The sequence below is a fragment of the Acanthaster planci genome, linkage group LG07 (assembly GCF_054643075.1).
Source record: "Acanthaster planci isolate LZ-2023a linkage group LG07, COTS_SCS, whole genome shotgun sequence".
In the NCBI taxonomy this organism is placed as follows: Eukaryota; Metazoa; Echinodermata; class Asteroidea; order Valvatida; family Acanthasteridae; genus Acanthaster; species Acanthaster planci.
Genome location: NC_141783.1, coordinates 8,213,914 through 8,229,663, shown reverse-complemented (window position 1 = coordinate 8,229,663; position 15,750 = coordinate 8,213,914). Strand labels below are relative to the sequence as shown.

The 15,750-nt window shown below is 38.7% G+C and overlaps 4 protein-coding genes across 9 annotated transcripts in view; 2 read left to right on the top strand and 2 right to left on the bottom strand.

Moving 5' to 3' along the window:
* Positions 1-4,440, top strand: part of dxo (decapping exoribonuclease) — a 7,404-nt gene extending 2,964 nt beyond the window's left edge. Inside the window, exons 4-6 of the mRNA XM_022246698.2 lie at positions 85-220; positions 1,543-1,628; positions 2,140-4,440. Coding sequence (XP_022102390.2) covers positions 85-220; positions 1,543-1,628; positions 2,140-2,293 — 376 coding nt within the window. The 3' untranslated portion in view covers positions 2,294-4,440. The remainder of the gene's footprint in view (positions 1-84; positions 221-1,542; positions 1,629-2,139) is intronic.
* Positions 4,101-10,684, bottom strand: LOC110985579 (G patch domain and ankyrin repeat-containing protein 1-like). 5 transcript variants are annotated; one of them, XM_022246702.2, is made up of 3 exons: positions 10,509-10,684; positions 6,884-6,954; positions 4,101-5,601 (listed from the first exon to the last, which is right to left on the bottom strand). In XM_022246702.2, the coding sequence occupies exons 2-3, from the start codon at positions 6,920-6,922 to the stop codon at positions 4,456-4,458; spliced, it is 1,185 nt and encodes a 394-aa protein (XP_022102394.2). In that variant the 5' UTR covers positions 6,923-6,954; positions 10,509-10,684; the 3' UTR covers positions 4,101-4,455. The 5 variants fall into 5 exon arrangements, with proteins under 5 accessions (XP_022102394.2, XP_086995617.1, XP_086995616.1 ...); XM_087139491.1 differs by lacking the exon at positions 6,884-6,954 and adding an exon at positions 7,028-7,132 and having other exon boundaries at positions 10,509-10,539; XM_087139490.1 differs by lacking the exon at positions 10,509-10,684 and having other exon boundaries at positions 6,884-7,021.
* LOC110985581 (testis-expressed protein 47-like) overlaps positions 7,059-15,750 on the top strand; it is a 15,109-nt gene continuing 6,417 nt past the window's right edge. Inside the window, exons 1-4 of one of the 2 annotated variants that reach the window (XM_022246705.2) lie at positions 7,059-7,218; positions 13,667-13,739; positions 14,002-14,105; positions 15,243-15,449. In XM_022246705.2, the coding sequence (XP_022102397.2) occupies positions 7,078-7,218; positions 13,667-13,739; positions 14,002-14,105; positions 15,243-15,449 (525 nt within the window). In that variant the 5' untranslated portion in view covers positions 7,059-7,077. Of the gene's footprint in view, positions 7,219-11,154; positions 12,517-13,666; positions 13,740-14,001; positions 14,106-15,242; positions 15,450-15,750 lie in introns of those variants that run through there. The other variant, XM_087139492.1, reaches the window with a different exon arrangement.
* ptcd1 (pentatricopeptide repeat domain 1) overlaps positions 13,074-15,750 on the bottom strand; it is a 33,077-nt gene continuing 30,400 nt past the window's right edge. Inside the window, exon 10 of the mRNA XM_022246695.2 lies at positions 13,074-15,471. The gene's annotated coding sequence lies outside the window, so the exon portion shown is untranslated. The remainder of the gene's footprint in view (positions 15,472-15,750) is intronic.

Sequence of the window (15,750 nt, the reverse complement as noted above, 5' to 3'; positions counted from 1 at the left end):
AGGTGGGGAAGATACTTGCAGATTTGTTTCACCACCAGTTTCTGTCATTTTCTGAATCTTTTTTCTGTTACATGTATTTTTCAGGTACAAGTTGGTGAAATGGTGGGCCCAGTCCTTCCTGGTTGGCATTCCACAGGTCATTTGTGGTTTCCGGGACGACGAGGGAGTGGTTCGGGAGATCAAACACTTCAAGACAATGCAGATGCCCAAATTATCTATGGTAAATAAAGACCTCATCAAAATAAGGCTCTTTTGGCTGTAGATCTTGGGGGGTGTGAGCATTAACATCTCACTTGATCTCTACATAGCCAAAAGCTTAAAGAGACGATGAAATTTTTACTAAATTTTACTAAAGTCCTTGAAATTGTACCTTTCAGTTTCAATAAACCCAATTTTGAATTATTGTTTTACTATTTTTACTCATATTTTGGAGCTTTTCTGGTTGTTATGACCATGTACATTGCATATTCGTGAGCAAAACTATGATGTCATCCAAGGCACTGAATCTCAGTGTTGCACTAATTTATGCACAAAGAATCTCTAGATGTTTTAAACACTGCTCTCGTAGATAACATTTCCTTAGGCAATTTATTGTTGTGGAAGTATATGGCCGTGAGCAACCTTTTTTCAGAAATGTTTTTAAATGGCAAATTTGGAGTTCACAGCCGGAAAACATGCAAACTAAACAGTATTTTCCTGGATTACATCAAGACAAAAGCACCCTCACTTGTCTGGAAATGCTTGTTTAATTTTGAATGTTTAAAAATGCATGTTTCAGTCCAGCTTACTCAATATAAGATTCAATACAGTCTTCTACGGTGGCCGATCTCTGCCAGGAATGCACTTTTTGATTTTACGGCATTATAACACCCTAATACGGCATTATAACGCCCTATTATGGCGTTATAATGCCCTAATTTAGGGCGTAATAATGCCCTAATTTTAGGCGTAATAAACGTCGTTTTACGGCATAATAACGCCCTATTACGGCGTAGTAACACCCTATTAGGGCGTTATAATGTCATAAAATAAAAAAATGTATTCTTGGCAGAGATCAGCCACTGTAGTCTTCATACATTGATGTCTGCACAAAACTGATTGTAAGAAAATATCATTGCATTTTTCTTAAATGCTAGATTCGGACAAAGCTACCCTGAAAATACAAAAACATTGTGCAAGGCATCAGACCCTTGTGTTGGCATTACTTTTTTCTTTTAACGACATTTTAACCTACCGTTCCAGCAAATAATGCATGCCCATTGTGGTGTTAAGTCAAAAAGGAGTGAGATGAAAGTATACAGATTGTAGAGATTTCCGTCTTGTGACTTTTACCACTCAATCATCTTTGCCTTTACCTCAGACAAACATTTTTAAAGCTAGCCACTCTTCGGTACACAAGAGACGAGAGAAATATCTTTTTTCCATGGGCAATACATGCACATGTATTACAAAGTTAAAAGTAATCCACCCTTCGAAGCAGAGCTTTCGAAGTTTAAGAGTGTGTTGATGAATATTGCTGAAATAATTATTGTTGTCAAACAGGGATGGTGGAATGGCTCAGTATGCTTCAACTTCTTGGTGAAGTTCCTTGACTTTATCAAGTCAGTGACTGTCATTGATGACCCAAGGTAAGTCCATGGACTACTTGAACCAAAAAAGAGAAATATTCAATCATCTTACCTGCAAGGAAGTTAATTTTCTAGGGCTTACATCACAGGGTGTGAACCACTACCACCACAACTTCTCATCTTCCTTTGACTACAGATCACCCACCATTGTGCATCCTATGCAGTGGCTCTTTGGGACCTCAGTCATGTACATAACTCTAGTCCACTCATTACTCATACTTACAGTACTCCTGGTAAGGGAGAAGCCTGAACAGTGTTCATTCACAGGGTTCATCAAGCACTGCTGTTCTTTAAACTCATAAGAATAAAGGCCTAGTCCCATTCAAAGCAAGTTCAAGCTTATCCATATATGTGTGTAGTTGCAAGGTGGTTGCAAACCTGTATCAAGCTACATGTACTTGACAGTAATGCCATCATAAACATGTACATGTACATTTTGTCACTTGAACTTAAGGTGTATTTATGTATTTCATTTTCAAAATATGTTGTTTCTGTCTCCTCTGTCTACTAGTGTGGTTTACCTCTTTGAGCGGAAGCCAGGTAATAACGTCATCTCCTACACAGTGCACCAGGCAGACGGACAGCAGTTCATACCAGAATGGTATATCCGTGCATTCGTAAAGGACAGCCGCCCATCATCTGTGGAAACCAAAGCCACATCATAGCATCGGATGGACTTGCTTTGAGACCTGAAACGCCACATCAAATTGATAAATTCTGAAAGGATAGACATCTCGATGCCAAGTCTGACTTGTGGAAACCAGGCTCAGGTGCTTGTGCATTATGCATGCATGACTGAGTGTTGGACTATTGGGATAAATAGTTTTGTTTTATTTTCATGTATAGTTGTGGAAATTACCAGATCTTGAAATCTCAGAAATGAAATTGAAAAATAAGAGGCAGATCACTTGCAGTGCTTGAATGTACATTACATATAGCACTTTTTTAATGTGTAGATACATGTATGACTTTTTATCAAACTACAACTTTTGTGGTTCTTGTTTCGTCAGTCTGAACAAAAATGCCAAACTTTGGAGATTGGTTGTACTTTCCTTGTTATCTGCATTCAGTTATGGAGATTACCGAAAATGGGTCATTAGGGAGACATTCCCACAAGAATGTGCACAAAATTTTTCCAACTGTACTGACCCATAATTCAATATTCCCTAATTCGATCTTCACCAAACTTTGCATGTTTTCATTTTAGACCCTAATCTATCTTCTCTCTAAATTTGGACTGTAAAATTCGGCTTCCTTCTGGTAGTTGGAGCATTTAATGACCGATGTCTCCCTAAGGTTGAAAAATTTACCACAAAGTGTCTCCCAAATGACCTATTTGTGATAATGGTAATCATTGTAACTTGTTAACTAAGACATTTTGCTCATCAAAATTTGGGAGCAAATTGCACAGGTATCATTAGCTAAATTAAGACTGAACCGACCCTGAGAAGACTACATGTACCTTTAATGTCATAATTCACTTAAGAGCTTTAGGTATACACATATTTAACAGCATCGAAAAACTCTTTGACAAGCCCTGTCGAGGATCTCCGGTGTAAATGTAATTTGCTGCCCTCTGTTGGTGCTCTTTACTGGATCAGAGCAGAGCTGTATATAGAGAGCAGTGCCAGCTTCAGATTTTGGAAGCGAAAAATTGTTCATTATGTGTAAAGTAGAGGGTGTGGCTATTGTATACCGACTGTCCTTGTACATTGGTATACACCTGCCAGTTTGTCTCCAGCAATGATGACACTCATGTCGCAACTCTCTCTATAAATGGCTCTGAATCAGTGGTGGAATAATGAAAGTCATAATTCTAAAAGTTGCGCTTGGAAAATTAGGTCATAAAATTGTTTCCCTAAATATTTCAAAATCATTCCTGATGCTCACCTGGTTTAATAATTTGAGGATGTCATGAAATATCCAGTGTGTCATTGACTTTTCCAATATGTACATGTAGACGTGAGACAGTATCCAACAAGAAAGTGGTCATTGTACTCAGCTGAATAATGCTTTGTTTCAAAAAGAGTCCAACCAACATAGCCTTGGCAAAAAATAATTTGTGAAATGTTTGTGTAACTTCTTCATATACACAGAACTTCTCCATTATTGCATTTACATGTAGTTTATTGTATTTAATGGGAATTTACTTTTCACATGATCTGAAGAAACATGTACTTTTATATGAAATGCCTTAATTAAGCGGCAATGAATTTTTCTTAGGCTCAGTTTTTCTGCAACTTTATACTCTACTATAGTGTATGAAAGGTCTTGTATACTCCTGTTCGGTAAAATGCATTGAAAAGTGCACTTGTTAAAACTTAAAATTACCCATGTTTTCCTGGACAACTGAGGGCGCTGTTGCTGTGATGTCATTTACCCTAACAGTCCTCAATCCTTCACCTGTTGGAGGACTTAGGACCTTTAGGGCTAAGGAACACATAAATCAATGCACATATTTTGTTGTGCAAAATTGTGAGCCCAGAATTTACTTACTGAAAACATTTCCGAGAACCGAGTTGGAGCTTACTTATTCCTATGCATATAAACAATAAATAACTATGAAAACAAAACAAAATTTATAAAAATGCTGGATTTTTTCGTGCACAAACCAATGTAAAATTGTTATCTTCCTCAGATAACATCCCAGTTTTGCTCATGAATATGGAAATACTCAGCATAAAAATCATAAAAGGCAGTAACATACCCTTTGAAATAGTGAAACAAAATTTTAAAATAAGGTTGACGGAAACACAAAGGTGTATTTTATAGGTTTGTATTAAAACAAATTGGTTGCGGCTACCCTTTAGAAGTATTCTGGTGTTATTCATAATTCCAGATTAAAGGACTGTCTAAAATCTCTCTCCCAGTTTCGATCTTTGTTTTGCATCTTCTTTCGAGTATTTTTATTGAGAGTTGAAGTTCTCATTTTCTTTCCCATTGATTGAGTGGGTTTCTTTACAGCCCTGACATCAAACTGTTCAAAGTGTGTGATCCTTGCTTTGGCAGACTCCTTGTCCTTATTTTCTGCCCCCAAACCCTTGCGATCTCGCTTTAGTACAGTTTTGATGGGAAACTTAAGTCCACTCCCATCAGGACCCAAACCCTGCTCCTTGTCCCATCCATCTTTCATCATCATCTTGAATCCCACGTTGCTCTCAGGGAGGTAGTAGTGGGTCGACTGGGGTTTGTGCTTGCAGTTAAACAGATGCACGGTACAGGACTGGTGCTCCCGTTTGTTTGAATCCCGAAATTCAACTTTGCAAACCTCACACCAGAAGCTTTTGTCCTTGTTAGTCTCTGGAGGCTGCTCTTGCTGATCCTCAGGTGTTAGGTGATCCGTCAGCATCCTGACAATGTCAGTGTGGCCAGCCATCTTGGCAAGATCTAATGCTGTTCGACCACTCTTGTCTCGGTGATGTTCCCACAATGCCCCTTTCTCGAGGAGGAACTCCACAGCATTCGACTGACCGCTGTAACTTGCGCACATTAAGGCCGTCCAGTTGAAACCATCAACTACGTCCATGTCGACATTGCCATCCTCAAGAAGTGTAGCTAAACTTTGGACGTCACCTTCCTGTGCATGTCGCAAGAAGTTATTGACGTTTCTTGTGTGAACCCGTTCAGACTGCCTCTGACTACCTGATGGCCTTGAATGCTTACTAGCACTTACATTCCTCCTCTTCCGAATGGACTGCAGGCCTTTTCTTTTGGAATTTTGCTGCTTTTCTGATGAGGTACTTGTGCAGTCATTTGAGACCTCCATAGATACTATACTTTCATAAAAATCTCTGGCCTCCTTTCCAGCTGCAGTGGTGCAACCCTCTTCTGCAAGGACCCCAGAACTTTGTTTGTTTACATAAGACTTATCATCTTTAAAAGTTGATCTCACAAACTGTATTCCATGGAATGGAGGCTGAACTAGCTGGTGATTAGTTATCCCAAAAAGAAATGAAGAATCCATGGTATGCACCTGTAAATGGTAACAAATTACATTATTATATTAAAAATCCAGCCCCATTGATTGAACACAAACTTTTCATCAATGGGATTAGGGCTGTTCACCTAATAACACATATGCAGCACAAGGGAAAGGGGAGGGGATTGAGGGCCATGTGTACACTCTGCGTGGGAGGGGGTATGATTTTTAAAAAAACATACTGTGGCTCATGGCAGTGCCATTTTGAAAAACGAAGGCAGTGCTTTATGCGTCGGAAGTCAAGGCACCCGACAGGTGCAGTAGATGCATAATTCATATTGTAACAGTATTGCTTAGAAATAAGTTTCGCGTGCACTTTGCTAGTGCACAGCACGCCCACAGTGTGTGGAGCATGGTACAGTAACATGCATATTAATTTTACTCAAATTTAATTCCACCAGTTCCTTGTTCATCTGTCACACAAGGTGACGGGGAACCAGTTTTGTATGGTACAACCTATACCAAAGCGCCAGTCAGGTGCTTTGATATCCAACGCATGAAGCACTGCCTTCGTTTTCCCAAATGGCACTGCCCACTGTCAGCACATAAATATCACAGGCCGGGTTTTTCAATGCACCATAGGCCTACACCGGGAAATATACAGTTTGGGAAAGCTTTAGCGTGCTCATATTAAAGTCCAAACTCTGAGGAATACACAGGTGTAAGTAAAATTGTTGAGTCATTCTCATTTCGGAAGATATTAGGATTCAAAGTTTGAGACAATCCTGCAGTTTGGATTTCAGGCATTAAAGACATGCCTTGAAAGTTGAAGTAGGGCTGTGGTGGCGACAAGAGACTGATTGTAAAAGAGAGCCACTAGGCCCCACGTGTGGGGCTAAAATTCCCTATACCGCGGGTGAATTTGCCCATAGTTTTGATTTAAGTCGGGTGCCCTGCAGATAACGAAAAACCGTTCATGCCCTTGCAGTTTTGAATAGAATCTGGTGGTCTATGCGTTTACTGTATGTCCGTGGTTGGGCGTGCCGACCCCTTCGGGGATGCCTAGTCAGGTTTTGCATAAAGCAAGTGTGTACGCATCTTGTAACTTGCCCAACATAAACTTACTCTATCGTGTCTATACAGACTAAAGTTTCATTACGACAATAAAACTGCCATTACAGGTGTATGATTCAGCTCTCCAGGCCCCAAGAAGTCTGATCATTGACTGACTGGATCAACCTTGGACGTCTATGAGCGCAGCCATCTTGAAAATTAAAATCCCGTGAGCCATGTGATTTTTCTAAAATCTCTTTAAATTAACAAGCACTTGACTTACTATTACTAAGTAAAAAGTTGGATTGAGCTGTCGTTGCATCGCTAAGCTGTGCTACGTTTCCTCAGCATAAACTGCAGTATTAACAAACGAAAAAAAAAATTAAGTTGAGATTTGGCGAGACCAACGAGTTTTATTAAGTCTTACCCCTGCCTCACATGAAGCACTATTTTATGCGAGAGTTGTTACGATCGCCTATGGAGCTACATCCGGACTATGCTTTCTGTTGCTACGCTACACGAGCAGAAATGGCTGAAACGAAAGCAGATTCAATGTACGAAAGCAATCGGTTAACTCTCCTAGAAGTCATTGAAGAACGAAACAGAGCATTAAACAGGGTGAGGAAAAGGAATGAAAATATTTATTACTAACACACCAATAATTTTTGTTCAAAGGATTTGTTAAAGCTTAGGTAACGATAACAAGACCAAAGCATCATAAGCAGGATGAGGGAATCAGCATGTGAACACGGTGAACACCGTTTTGTAAAAAAGTGCATGGATGAAGCATAGAGCAAGGAAGGAAGAAACCTGTACTGTAAGGTGTAATTTGTCACCTGGTCACTCATGACACAAGCTAAGGCCCTGTGAAAAAGTTGTTAAAACTTGGGTAAAACTAGCCTGAAGATTGCGACCTTCGAACCCAGATTGTGGTAGAGTCCCAATAAAGAAGAGTGAAACAAAAGAGGGTGCTTCCTAGTATTAATAGTAGTAGTAGCTGCCATACATGTACATGTACTGGTACTTACTTTGCTTTAGGTTTTTTAATTTCGAATCGTCCAGCATCTTTGGAAGTCGTAGGCCTACCAAAAAGATTTTATCATCAGGGTCTATCAACCTTTGATGTGGTTTGTAATTGTACACTGCATGTAATTTTTTATTTCTCGATCTAAAAGAAATCTTTACAATCCAACTGCAAATGTTAAATGTTTCAAGTAGGCCTATGTCATATTTTCCATTCTTTTCCAATGTTGCAAATGTCATGCAATTCAACATCTGGCTGCGATTTAACCAAACCGCATTCGTACATGAGCTTGGCTGTCTGCGTACATGTACATGTATATTGGGATAAACAGTCAGAATCTAAGACAAATATCAACTGTCAAACTTTGTAAGTGCTGTACCAGATCTTGACAGAGAATGTGCACATACATATACATGTACCAGTGACCCTGACCTATGCCAGTGCTGCAGTTTTAAAGTACATATATGTGCCAGGGATGAAAGGTGGAACCTTTACACGTTTAAACAAAAAAGTTCCAAATCCATTTACAGATTTTCCCAAACATTTAACATGTTTAAACACAACTGCCCCTTTTAGAGCTTTGACTTTTGATTGACTCAATCTGCCATTCATTTTTATTGTAAACCATGCCTGTAATTTTACACTTTACTGCTATCAAAACATGTCAAAGGAATACCATAAATTCATCACCGGAACTTTGTGTCAACTGTTTACATTATAAACATGTTGTGCTTAAGGTTTTCGATGGCACTGTGGTAAAAGTGGGACATTTTCATGTTTAAACGGCATGGGAAAGTTTTCTAAATGGTTTCAAATTAAATGTAATTTCCCACTCTTACCAGGGATATTGACAGAATGTGTGCCATAACCTGAATGTGTTCATGTTGGTTCCCATCAATATTTTATCTTAAAAATTACTGCTTGTGAATCTTTGGGGGGGTGCTACCTTTTAATTTAAAAAAAAAGTATTCCTGTGCTAGACAAAATACAGAAGGCTCTAAAAAAAATGTGTTATTTGTAGGTTAAAGGCGTTTTAGAAAATTCTCTTAATGGTTGTAAGAAGTAAGGTTCAATTATTTTTCCCCTTTCATGCAACCGCATGGTTAATTAGATTTTAGAGGACAAGGAAGGAGTACTTGTATGGATTCAATTCCAAATTTTTCCAATCCTCAACAAAAGAGCACTTTTGAGGACATTAGGTATGTATTTTAGTTGGGACTTTTGTCTAAATATTCAGGTAGTGCAGAAAATTTCAATGCTTCCATATGAGACTGTGCGACAGAGCCAAGTTTTACAGCATTTTACAATAACCAAGAAGCCTTTGAGCAATATTCATCTCCAAATAATGTATCTTTAAAGTGTAGCTTCAATTAATTTCTTAGACACAATTTTTCTCCACTGTTGTATTCTTATTCTATGTACATGTACATTTGAAACCTCCTTTGCATTCTTATTTAGTTAAAATGCATTGACTGTTTGCACTGTTTGAAATAGTTACAATTATGCATGCTTTCTTGGCAACTGAGGGTAGTGTCACTGTGATGTCACCTAGGGAAGACAAAGTTCATTGCATAGACTTTTCTATTCAAACTGGGACCCAGAATTTACTTACTGAAAATGTTTCCAAGAAAGGGAAGTTTGTTTAATGCTATGCACAGAAACAAGGGTGAATCAGTAAAAAAAGTGAGTCTAGCAAAATGCAGGACTTTGATATACAAACGAATGTAACGTTGAGGTTTCTCTCAGGGGTGACATCACAGTTTTCGTATGCATGTGGAAATTTCACTGGCATAAAAACCAACCAGGCAGTGAAATACCCTTCGAAATAGTGAAACCAAAGTTGAAAATAAGGCTAAGATACACATAGACCTATGCATTTTGAAGGTTTGTATTAAAACAAATTGATTGCAGCTACCCATTAAGACTACAAAACTTACAGAATGTATAGTGCTTGTTGCAAAGTAAAAAAAGTACCTGAAAAACATTGTGGCGTTGTAAACTTTCAACATAAATTGGGAACCTACACCTCTTGTGACAACTCATTTTTTGCAGGTGTACATGTTAAAATAATAAAATCTCCTATTTCAGTGAGCCTGTTCAGTATTTCAAAAAAGCAAGATCATTCGGGAACAAAGCACATGTGCGAGTCCTCGTTGAACCACACTACTGATAGGGCAGACCCTGCATGCATGTCCGAATGACCCTAGACATGCTTCGTTGTGGGCATGCGCTGTTAGAATACTGTCTTATTGAGACGATTCCTGTTTTCATTTTCCAACAGCCCTTTCCTTTTTTTGGGGGCGGGGCTCAGGGCACTTTTTAAGATTGTGTATTTGTTATAGTGGTGGAATCTTTGTTGAAAACTGAGGGTCTCTGGCAGTTTTAGAAGATGAGGTACACTGTACATGTTTATAGTGTTCTTGGGGAAAAAAAATCACAATGAAAGGATTGATTCATTGAACAAAGCAAACCGTTTTATGATTGTGTCTTCACACAAATGTGTTTGTAAACTGTTGAAACACTTTTCACATGCTTCCACCAAAGTATCTTGCTATTTACTTTAATACTGGTGTGTCATCTTATCTTATGTAATCATCATAAAACATAAGCAACACCTAAAAATGGACATCCCTTTCAAATATAACTGTGACTGGCCATTTAGTAAAACAGGCCTACATGTAGCTACCAGTTCATGTACTTAAAGCATGTTTCACAAGACCAATAACCAGGGTTTTGGTTTAAGAATAAAGCTACAGGTACATGTAAATGAATTTTGTTGTGCCACATTGTGAGGTTACATAGGCGAATGGCTAAAACAAACATATCAATTTTTAATAAGGAATCCTCATAAACAGACAAAACGCAAAGATGTAAAACTTCCTACCTTTGCCAGTATTAAAGCCATCCATCCAGACTGAAGGGGAGGGATAGGACAGTCAAGGGTAAATCCACATTTGCTTTGGAAGTTGCCTACATCAATCAAATACAGGGGACTGCTTGTGCTTATTATTCAGATCAAATTCGCACCACCACTTAACAAGCATGGTGGTTTGATTTAGTGTCTGTTAATGTGAGACTTGTGTTTATTTACAGGGCCATGACTCCCATGTTGACATTCTTGTATTTGGCTTGGCCAATGCAGCTGGTCAACTTACTGTGTTTTGCGGTCCTTAGCAACAGTTACCATAGAAACAAGACATGGATCAGTTAATATGTTTCCCTTTTCAGGAGATTCAAATACACCGTATGAACTGCCATGGACAAATATGCAGTCTGAACCACTTCAGTGCCAGGATTTGAGTCCAGTGTACACAAATGCATTCACATTTGAAGTTGGAAGGCTGAGTGCTTTATGCTAATGAAGAACTGCCTTGTTTTGAGCTCGCTTTCTGTAATTGATTAGCTTTCCACTCTGTGAAGTGCCCCACCTGTCTGGGATGGATGAAGAGGAAATTACATATCAACCCAAGTGCTTAGCACCAACCAGTCCAATCTGATGTACAGTCGGAATTTTGTGTTGTCTAATGGGAGGGCTAAAGTCTTGTGGAATTACACGTGCATGCATGTCCTACAATACCTGTACAACATGTATTTGTTCTGCTTATGGGCAGAGTTGTAATTGGTGTTGGACTCGCCTTTAGTTTAAGACCTTGAGAGATGCATACCTGTACATGTATGTACATTGTATACACACCTTAGACTTGGATTCATGAGCCTGTGGATGCATCAACTCTGGATCTATCAGTTGATTGCATGCTTGCATTCATCTTGTTTTAAAAGATTCTTATCTACAGGACAGATGCCATGATGGTTGCATGGAGACCTTAATGATTGGATGCACTGGAGATCACCTTTTTCTCAGAGTTGCAGGAGACTAGGCTTTTTGCTGCAGGAGAAAGTTGGGCACATTGCCACTGTAGATCTGAGTGCTGATTTGGCTTCTAGCCACATTTCTATCTCTCTCAAGCGGTCATTACTCGCCTGAATTTCTTGAGACCTGGATTGCAAACTATCTGATGCATTTGATGTTTAGTGTGAAATTGACAGAGCACCCGAGGCATAGTAACTGATTGGTCCGAGTTTGAACAGGCACAGTTTTACCTACAGTACATGTATCTTAGACTGATTGGTGTCACAGGAATCGTACAAGTAGCTGAAAAATCAGGAAAAGGAGAAGTGGTCCAGAGCACCAATACAGTATTAATTAAAATAAATCACCTTGGTAACACCAATTACACTAGTACACCATACACTTGCATGTATGCTGAAAGCTACATGTACATGTAGAAAGTAACAGACTGAAGTGACCTCCCAAGCTGCAAAACTTCACCCAATAAAGCTGCATGTTGCCCAAAGGAAGTACACTCCAAATTGTCAGCATTTGTTATTCAAATGGTCAGAAACGAGAGTTTCATTCATCATCCTCAAAGACAGGGACTGCAGGGAACCATCTGATTTCTTTTTGGTTTGCCCTTTTCTTCAGAGATGATAGGATTTTAACAATACATACTTGTGGTACACAGAAATGCCCATTCACCACTTTGTTTAATCCAGAGCTTCTTGGGACAACAATCTTTTGCATCCAGTCTTTCAATCCCTGCTAACCGTCAAGTCCTGCACTGGCATCTCTAAACTTTGGATGGTCACTCGTGAATTCAGCATTGCACAGGATTGTAGACCATACAGGGTACATTCAGTAATACATGTAATAGAAAAGGTCATCTGTGAGAGGGAGAAAATCTAGAGGAGACCGTGGAATGATGGCCAAGAAGCCAGGCAGTGGCAAGCATTGGAGTGATAATGATGATGATGCTGATAGTGTCTTCCCTGAACACAGAATGACCATGTTGGATGCAGTTATGAACAGAGCACAGAGATTTGATGCAAACAGGGTACAGTGTTCAAGTTATCAGTTGTCCCATCAGTCTTTCTCACTTGTTCACTTCTTTTGTTACATGTATTTTGGATCCATCTGATTGTTATCCTTGCTTTTAATGTTTTGGTCACTTGTGCTGGAAGTTTTTTTCCCTGAATTTCTTTAGTAAATCAAGCATTTGTATTTTATGGCAAACTCGATTTTCTTAAGATTTTCTGAAGTGAAAAAAAGAATTTAGATTGTGATCTTGCAGTGTTCACAAGGAGCAAATAAGCCAATTATGGCTCACACTCTTCTGTGCACTTTCCATCAATTGATTTGTGAGAGATGGCCTGCACAGAGAAAAGAGAACACACATGTACAAAATTGTTTACTTAGAAAAAGCTGGAGAATAACCTAAATAATACAGGAATCAAACCCAAAATGGGAAGAAAATTGAATATCAATCCATGTGTTGGCCTGGGTGGGAATTGATCCTGGGTCACAGAGGTAGAACGGAATGATAGCACCACACTACCAACCTGACTCCCTTAGATTTCAATAACAAAATGAATTCAGTTCAGCACCAAAGTATCCGTTTTCAATTTGTTGGTACATCTTTATTTCGGCATGTTTGAAGCAATTGTTAATTGTGGTTTCATTCATTTTAAATTACAATCTTTTGCAGGTCTTCCATGCTCTGCTGAAACTTTCACACAGTGGATTTGGTCAGAACAAATTGCTGGGAAAAATTGCTTACTTTGGTTTTGAATTAGAGAAATGTACTTGAACGAAATTACTTTTACAACTCTGTGTATTCCATTAAGTCCATTCACCAAAAGAATGCTTTTAATAGCATGACGGTTCTGTGAATGTACATGTACTACCAAATTTAAAAGGATTTTTTTTGCTAATTTGAAATGTTCCTTAATCATGAGTCAATTTACTGTTCAATTCCATTATCTAACATTAGAGAATTGGCAATTGCAACACTAGGGAATTGGCAATTCAATTTCATTCCATTTGATGTACATGTAATTTTATGTTATTTAATTTTATTTTATTTCATTCTTCTTTTTATTTTATATTATTACATTTATTTTTGGAATCCAAAGCCATAAAAAAACAGACATGTTTAATCTTTATATCCCAATTCTTTGCACAAATTATTTTATTTTTTATTACAGAAAGCTCTCCTCCACAGACTTGTCTACATAGCTAGACTCAGTGAACGACTGGATGACAAACGAGATCTTGGAGGTACATGTAACTGATGCCATGAGCAGTAAAATTACAAAATTATGTTAAAAAGCATACATGTACTTTGTGTAAAGTACCTTTTTGTAATCTTGTAAGATTACAAATATCATGAGCCAAGGCAGTAACACAATATCAAAATTAAATAAAAAGAGTTGTTGTAATACCGGGTTACTCTCAGATTCAAGACAAGATTTCAGAGATTAACAGGCTGGAATCGTGATCTAAAGTGCTTTCTGCCTTCTCTTTTGATTTTTTTTAACAGCTCATTATGAGAAGAAGTTTAAGCAATGGCAGTCACATTTCCAGGGTGAAGGAGCCACAGGAATGCTGCTGGTCTATCCTAATCACTACGTGCATCTTGTTGAGGTGGGAAAATTTTGTAAAACAGTACATGTACATGTACGTGTACATACATGTATATGGCATCTCAAAACAAACAGTCTTTTTTCTCTTAATCTGCCCCATTGTGGATTACAGTGCTTTCAAAGTGGAAGATTTTCACAGATGGAATGAGTTGCTCTGGAACTTGTTTCCTCATGCACATGTAAACATTTCCCACATCAGAACACTTACTTTCTCATGCCAGTCAACCAGTTGATGTATAAAAATCCTGAAATTAAAATAAACTCTGCCTACTTCTTTCAAGAACTGAGGCTCTTTAGCTTGGAATTTGTTATATTCTAGATGGGCCCCTGATATTCCAATGGCAGTGTAGACAGTTTATCTGCATCTTCTCGCAGAAAATGACAATGCATTTTGAATTTGATGGTACTAGGCATGAATAGCCGGGATCGATGGGGAAATGGAAACACCATTTTGAGGCTCTGCCCCAGCAACCAATTTCATGAAGAGTGGAGTAACTTTAAACGTTGTGTCACAAATCTATGCCGTAATTGCGCAATATAATTATGTTTGATTTCACGAAGTTGAGTGGCTGCGCCATGTTTCAATAATATTACATTCTTGGACAAGGACACAAAAGGGCTTGTGACAGCTGTTCCTTTCCAATATAACAACAGTCATCAAACAGACATTGAATCACCATTGCCCACCAATTTGAAAAAGTTTTCGTCTTTTTCTTCGCCAGAACCGGACAGAAAATCTCGCCGTTCTCTCACAGCCAAATGAGTTTTTCATTACCTTGTACAACAAAGTTGTACATTTCTTATGTAAGCCTTTTTAAGTTGAGCAATGATGAGGCTTAACTGAACACGATAATCTATCAAATTGTTAATTTTTGCTTTGTTTGGCGCAACTTATGCCACCTAAAATGACTGGGTAAGTTACACCATAATATGTTGCGTAAGTCATAGACTTACACAGTGCATAAGTTTTGTGAAATCAGTCTTAATTTGTCGTGCAACTTACGTAATAAAATGTGGCGTAAGTGGAGTTGCGTCATTGCGTAAAGTTTCATGAAAGTGGCTGCAGGTTAAGCAAAAGCACTCAGAAAGGCAGAAACACATACATCTTAAATGATTTTTTTTCCCTCCAAATTTACAGTCTTCAAGTGAGATGCTGATGGCCCTCATCCGGGACCTGGGGATTGTGGAGGAAGCCGGTGACCAGACCCTCATCTCTCAGAGCAAGATCCTTGTCATCTCCAGCAATGTGCCCACCAGGCTATTCAGCCAGTGGAGCTTCCGAGTGCTGAACCTTCCAGCCTCCCGTCTAGAAGAGTACGAGACCAGCGAGCCCATTCAGAGTCTGGTAAGAGCTGTGTAGCTCTTCACTGTGAAATGAAAATAAGAAAACTAGGCATCAACTTCCAATTTCACATATTTACAGTTCCCCAAATAATAACTATACAATTCTGACATCAATTTCAAAAACATTCACATCTGTTGGCATTCATATCCAATTATTACCCCTGGACTTCAAGCCAGGGCAAAGCCATGATGGGAGAGGGTTATATTTATGTTGGATGAGAGAAAGAAAAACAGCCTCATTCACCACAGCCAGCTTTCTAAGCTCCGTCGGCATAGGTATCTTCAAATTTTTCACTTATCCA

Bases quoted from the DNA above. Each gene is read 5' to 3' on its own strand.
- LOC110985579 (XM_022246702.2), bottom strand. From the start codon at position 6,922: ATGCAACGACAGCTCAATCCAACTTTTTACTTAGTAATA. The intron at 5,602-6,883 runs GTAAGTCAAGTG...TACCATTTACAG, and splicing joins CAACTTTTTACTTAGTAATA to GTGCATACCATGGATTCTTC.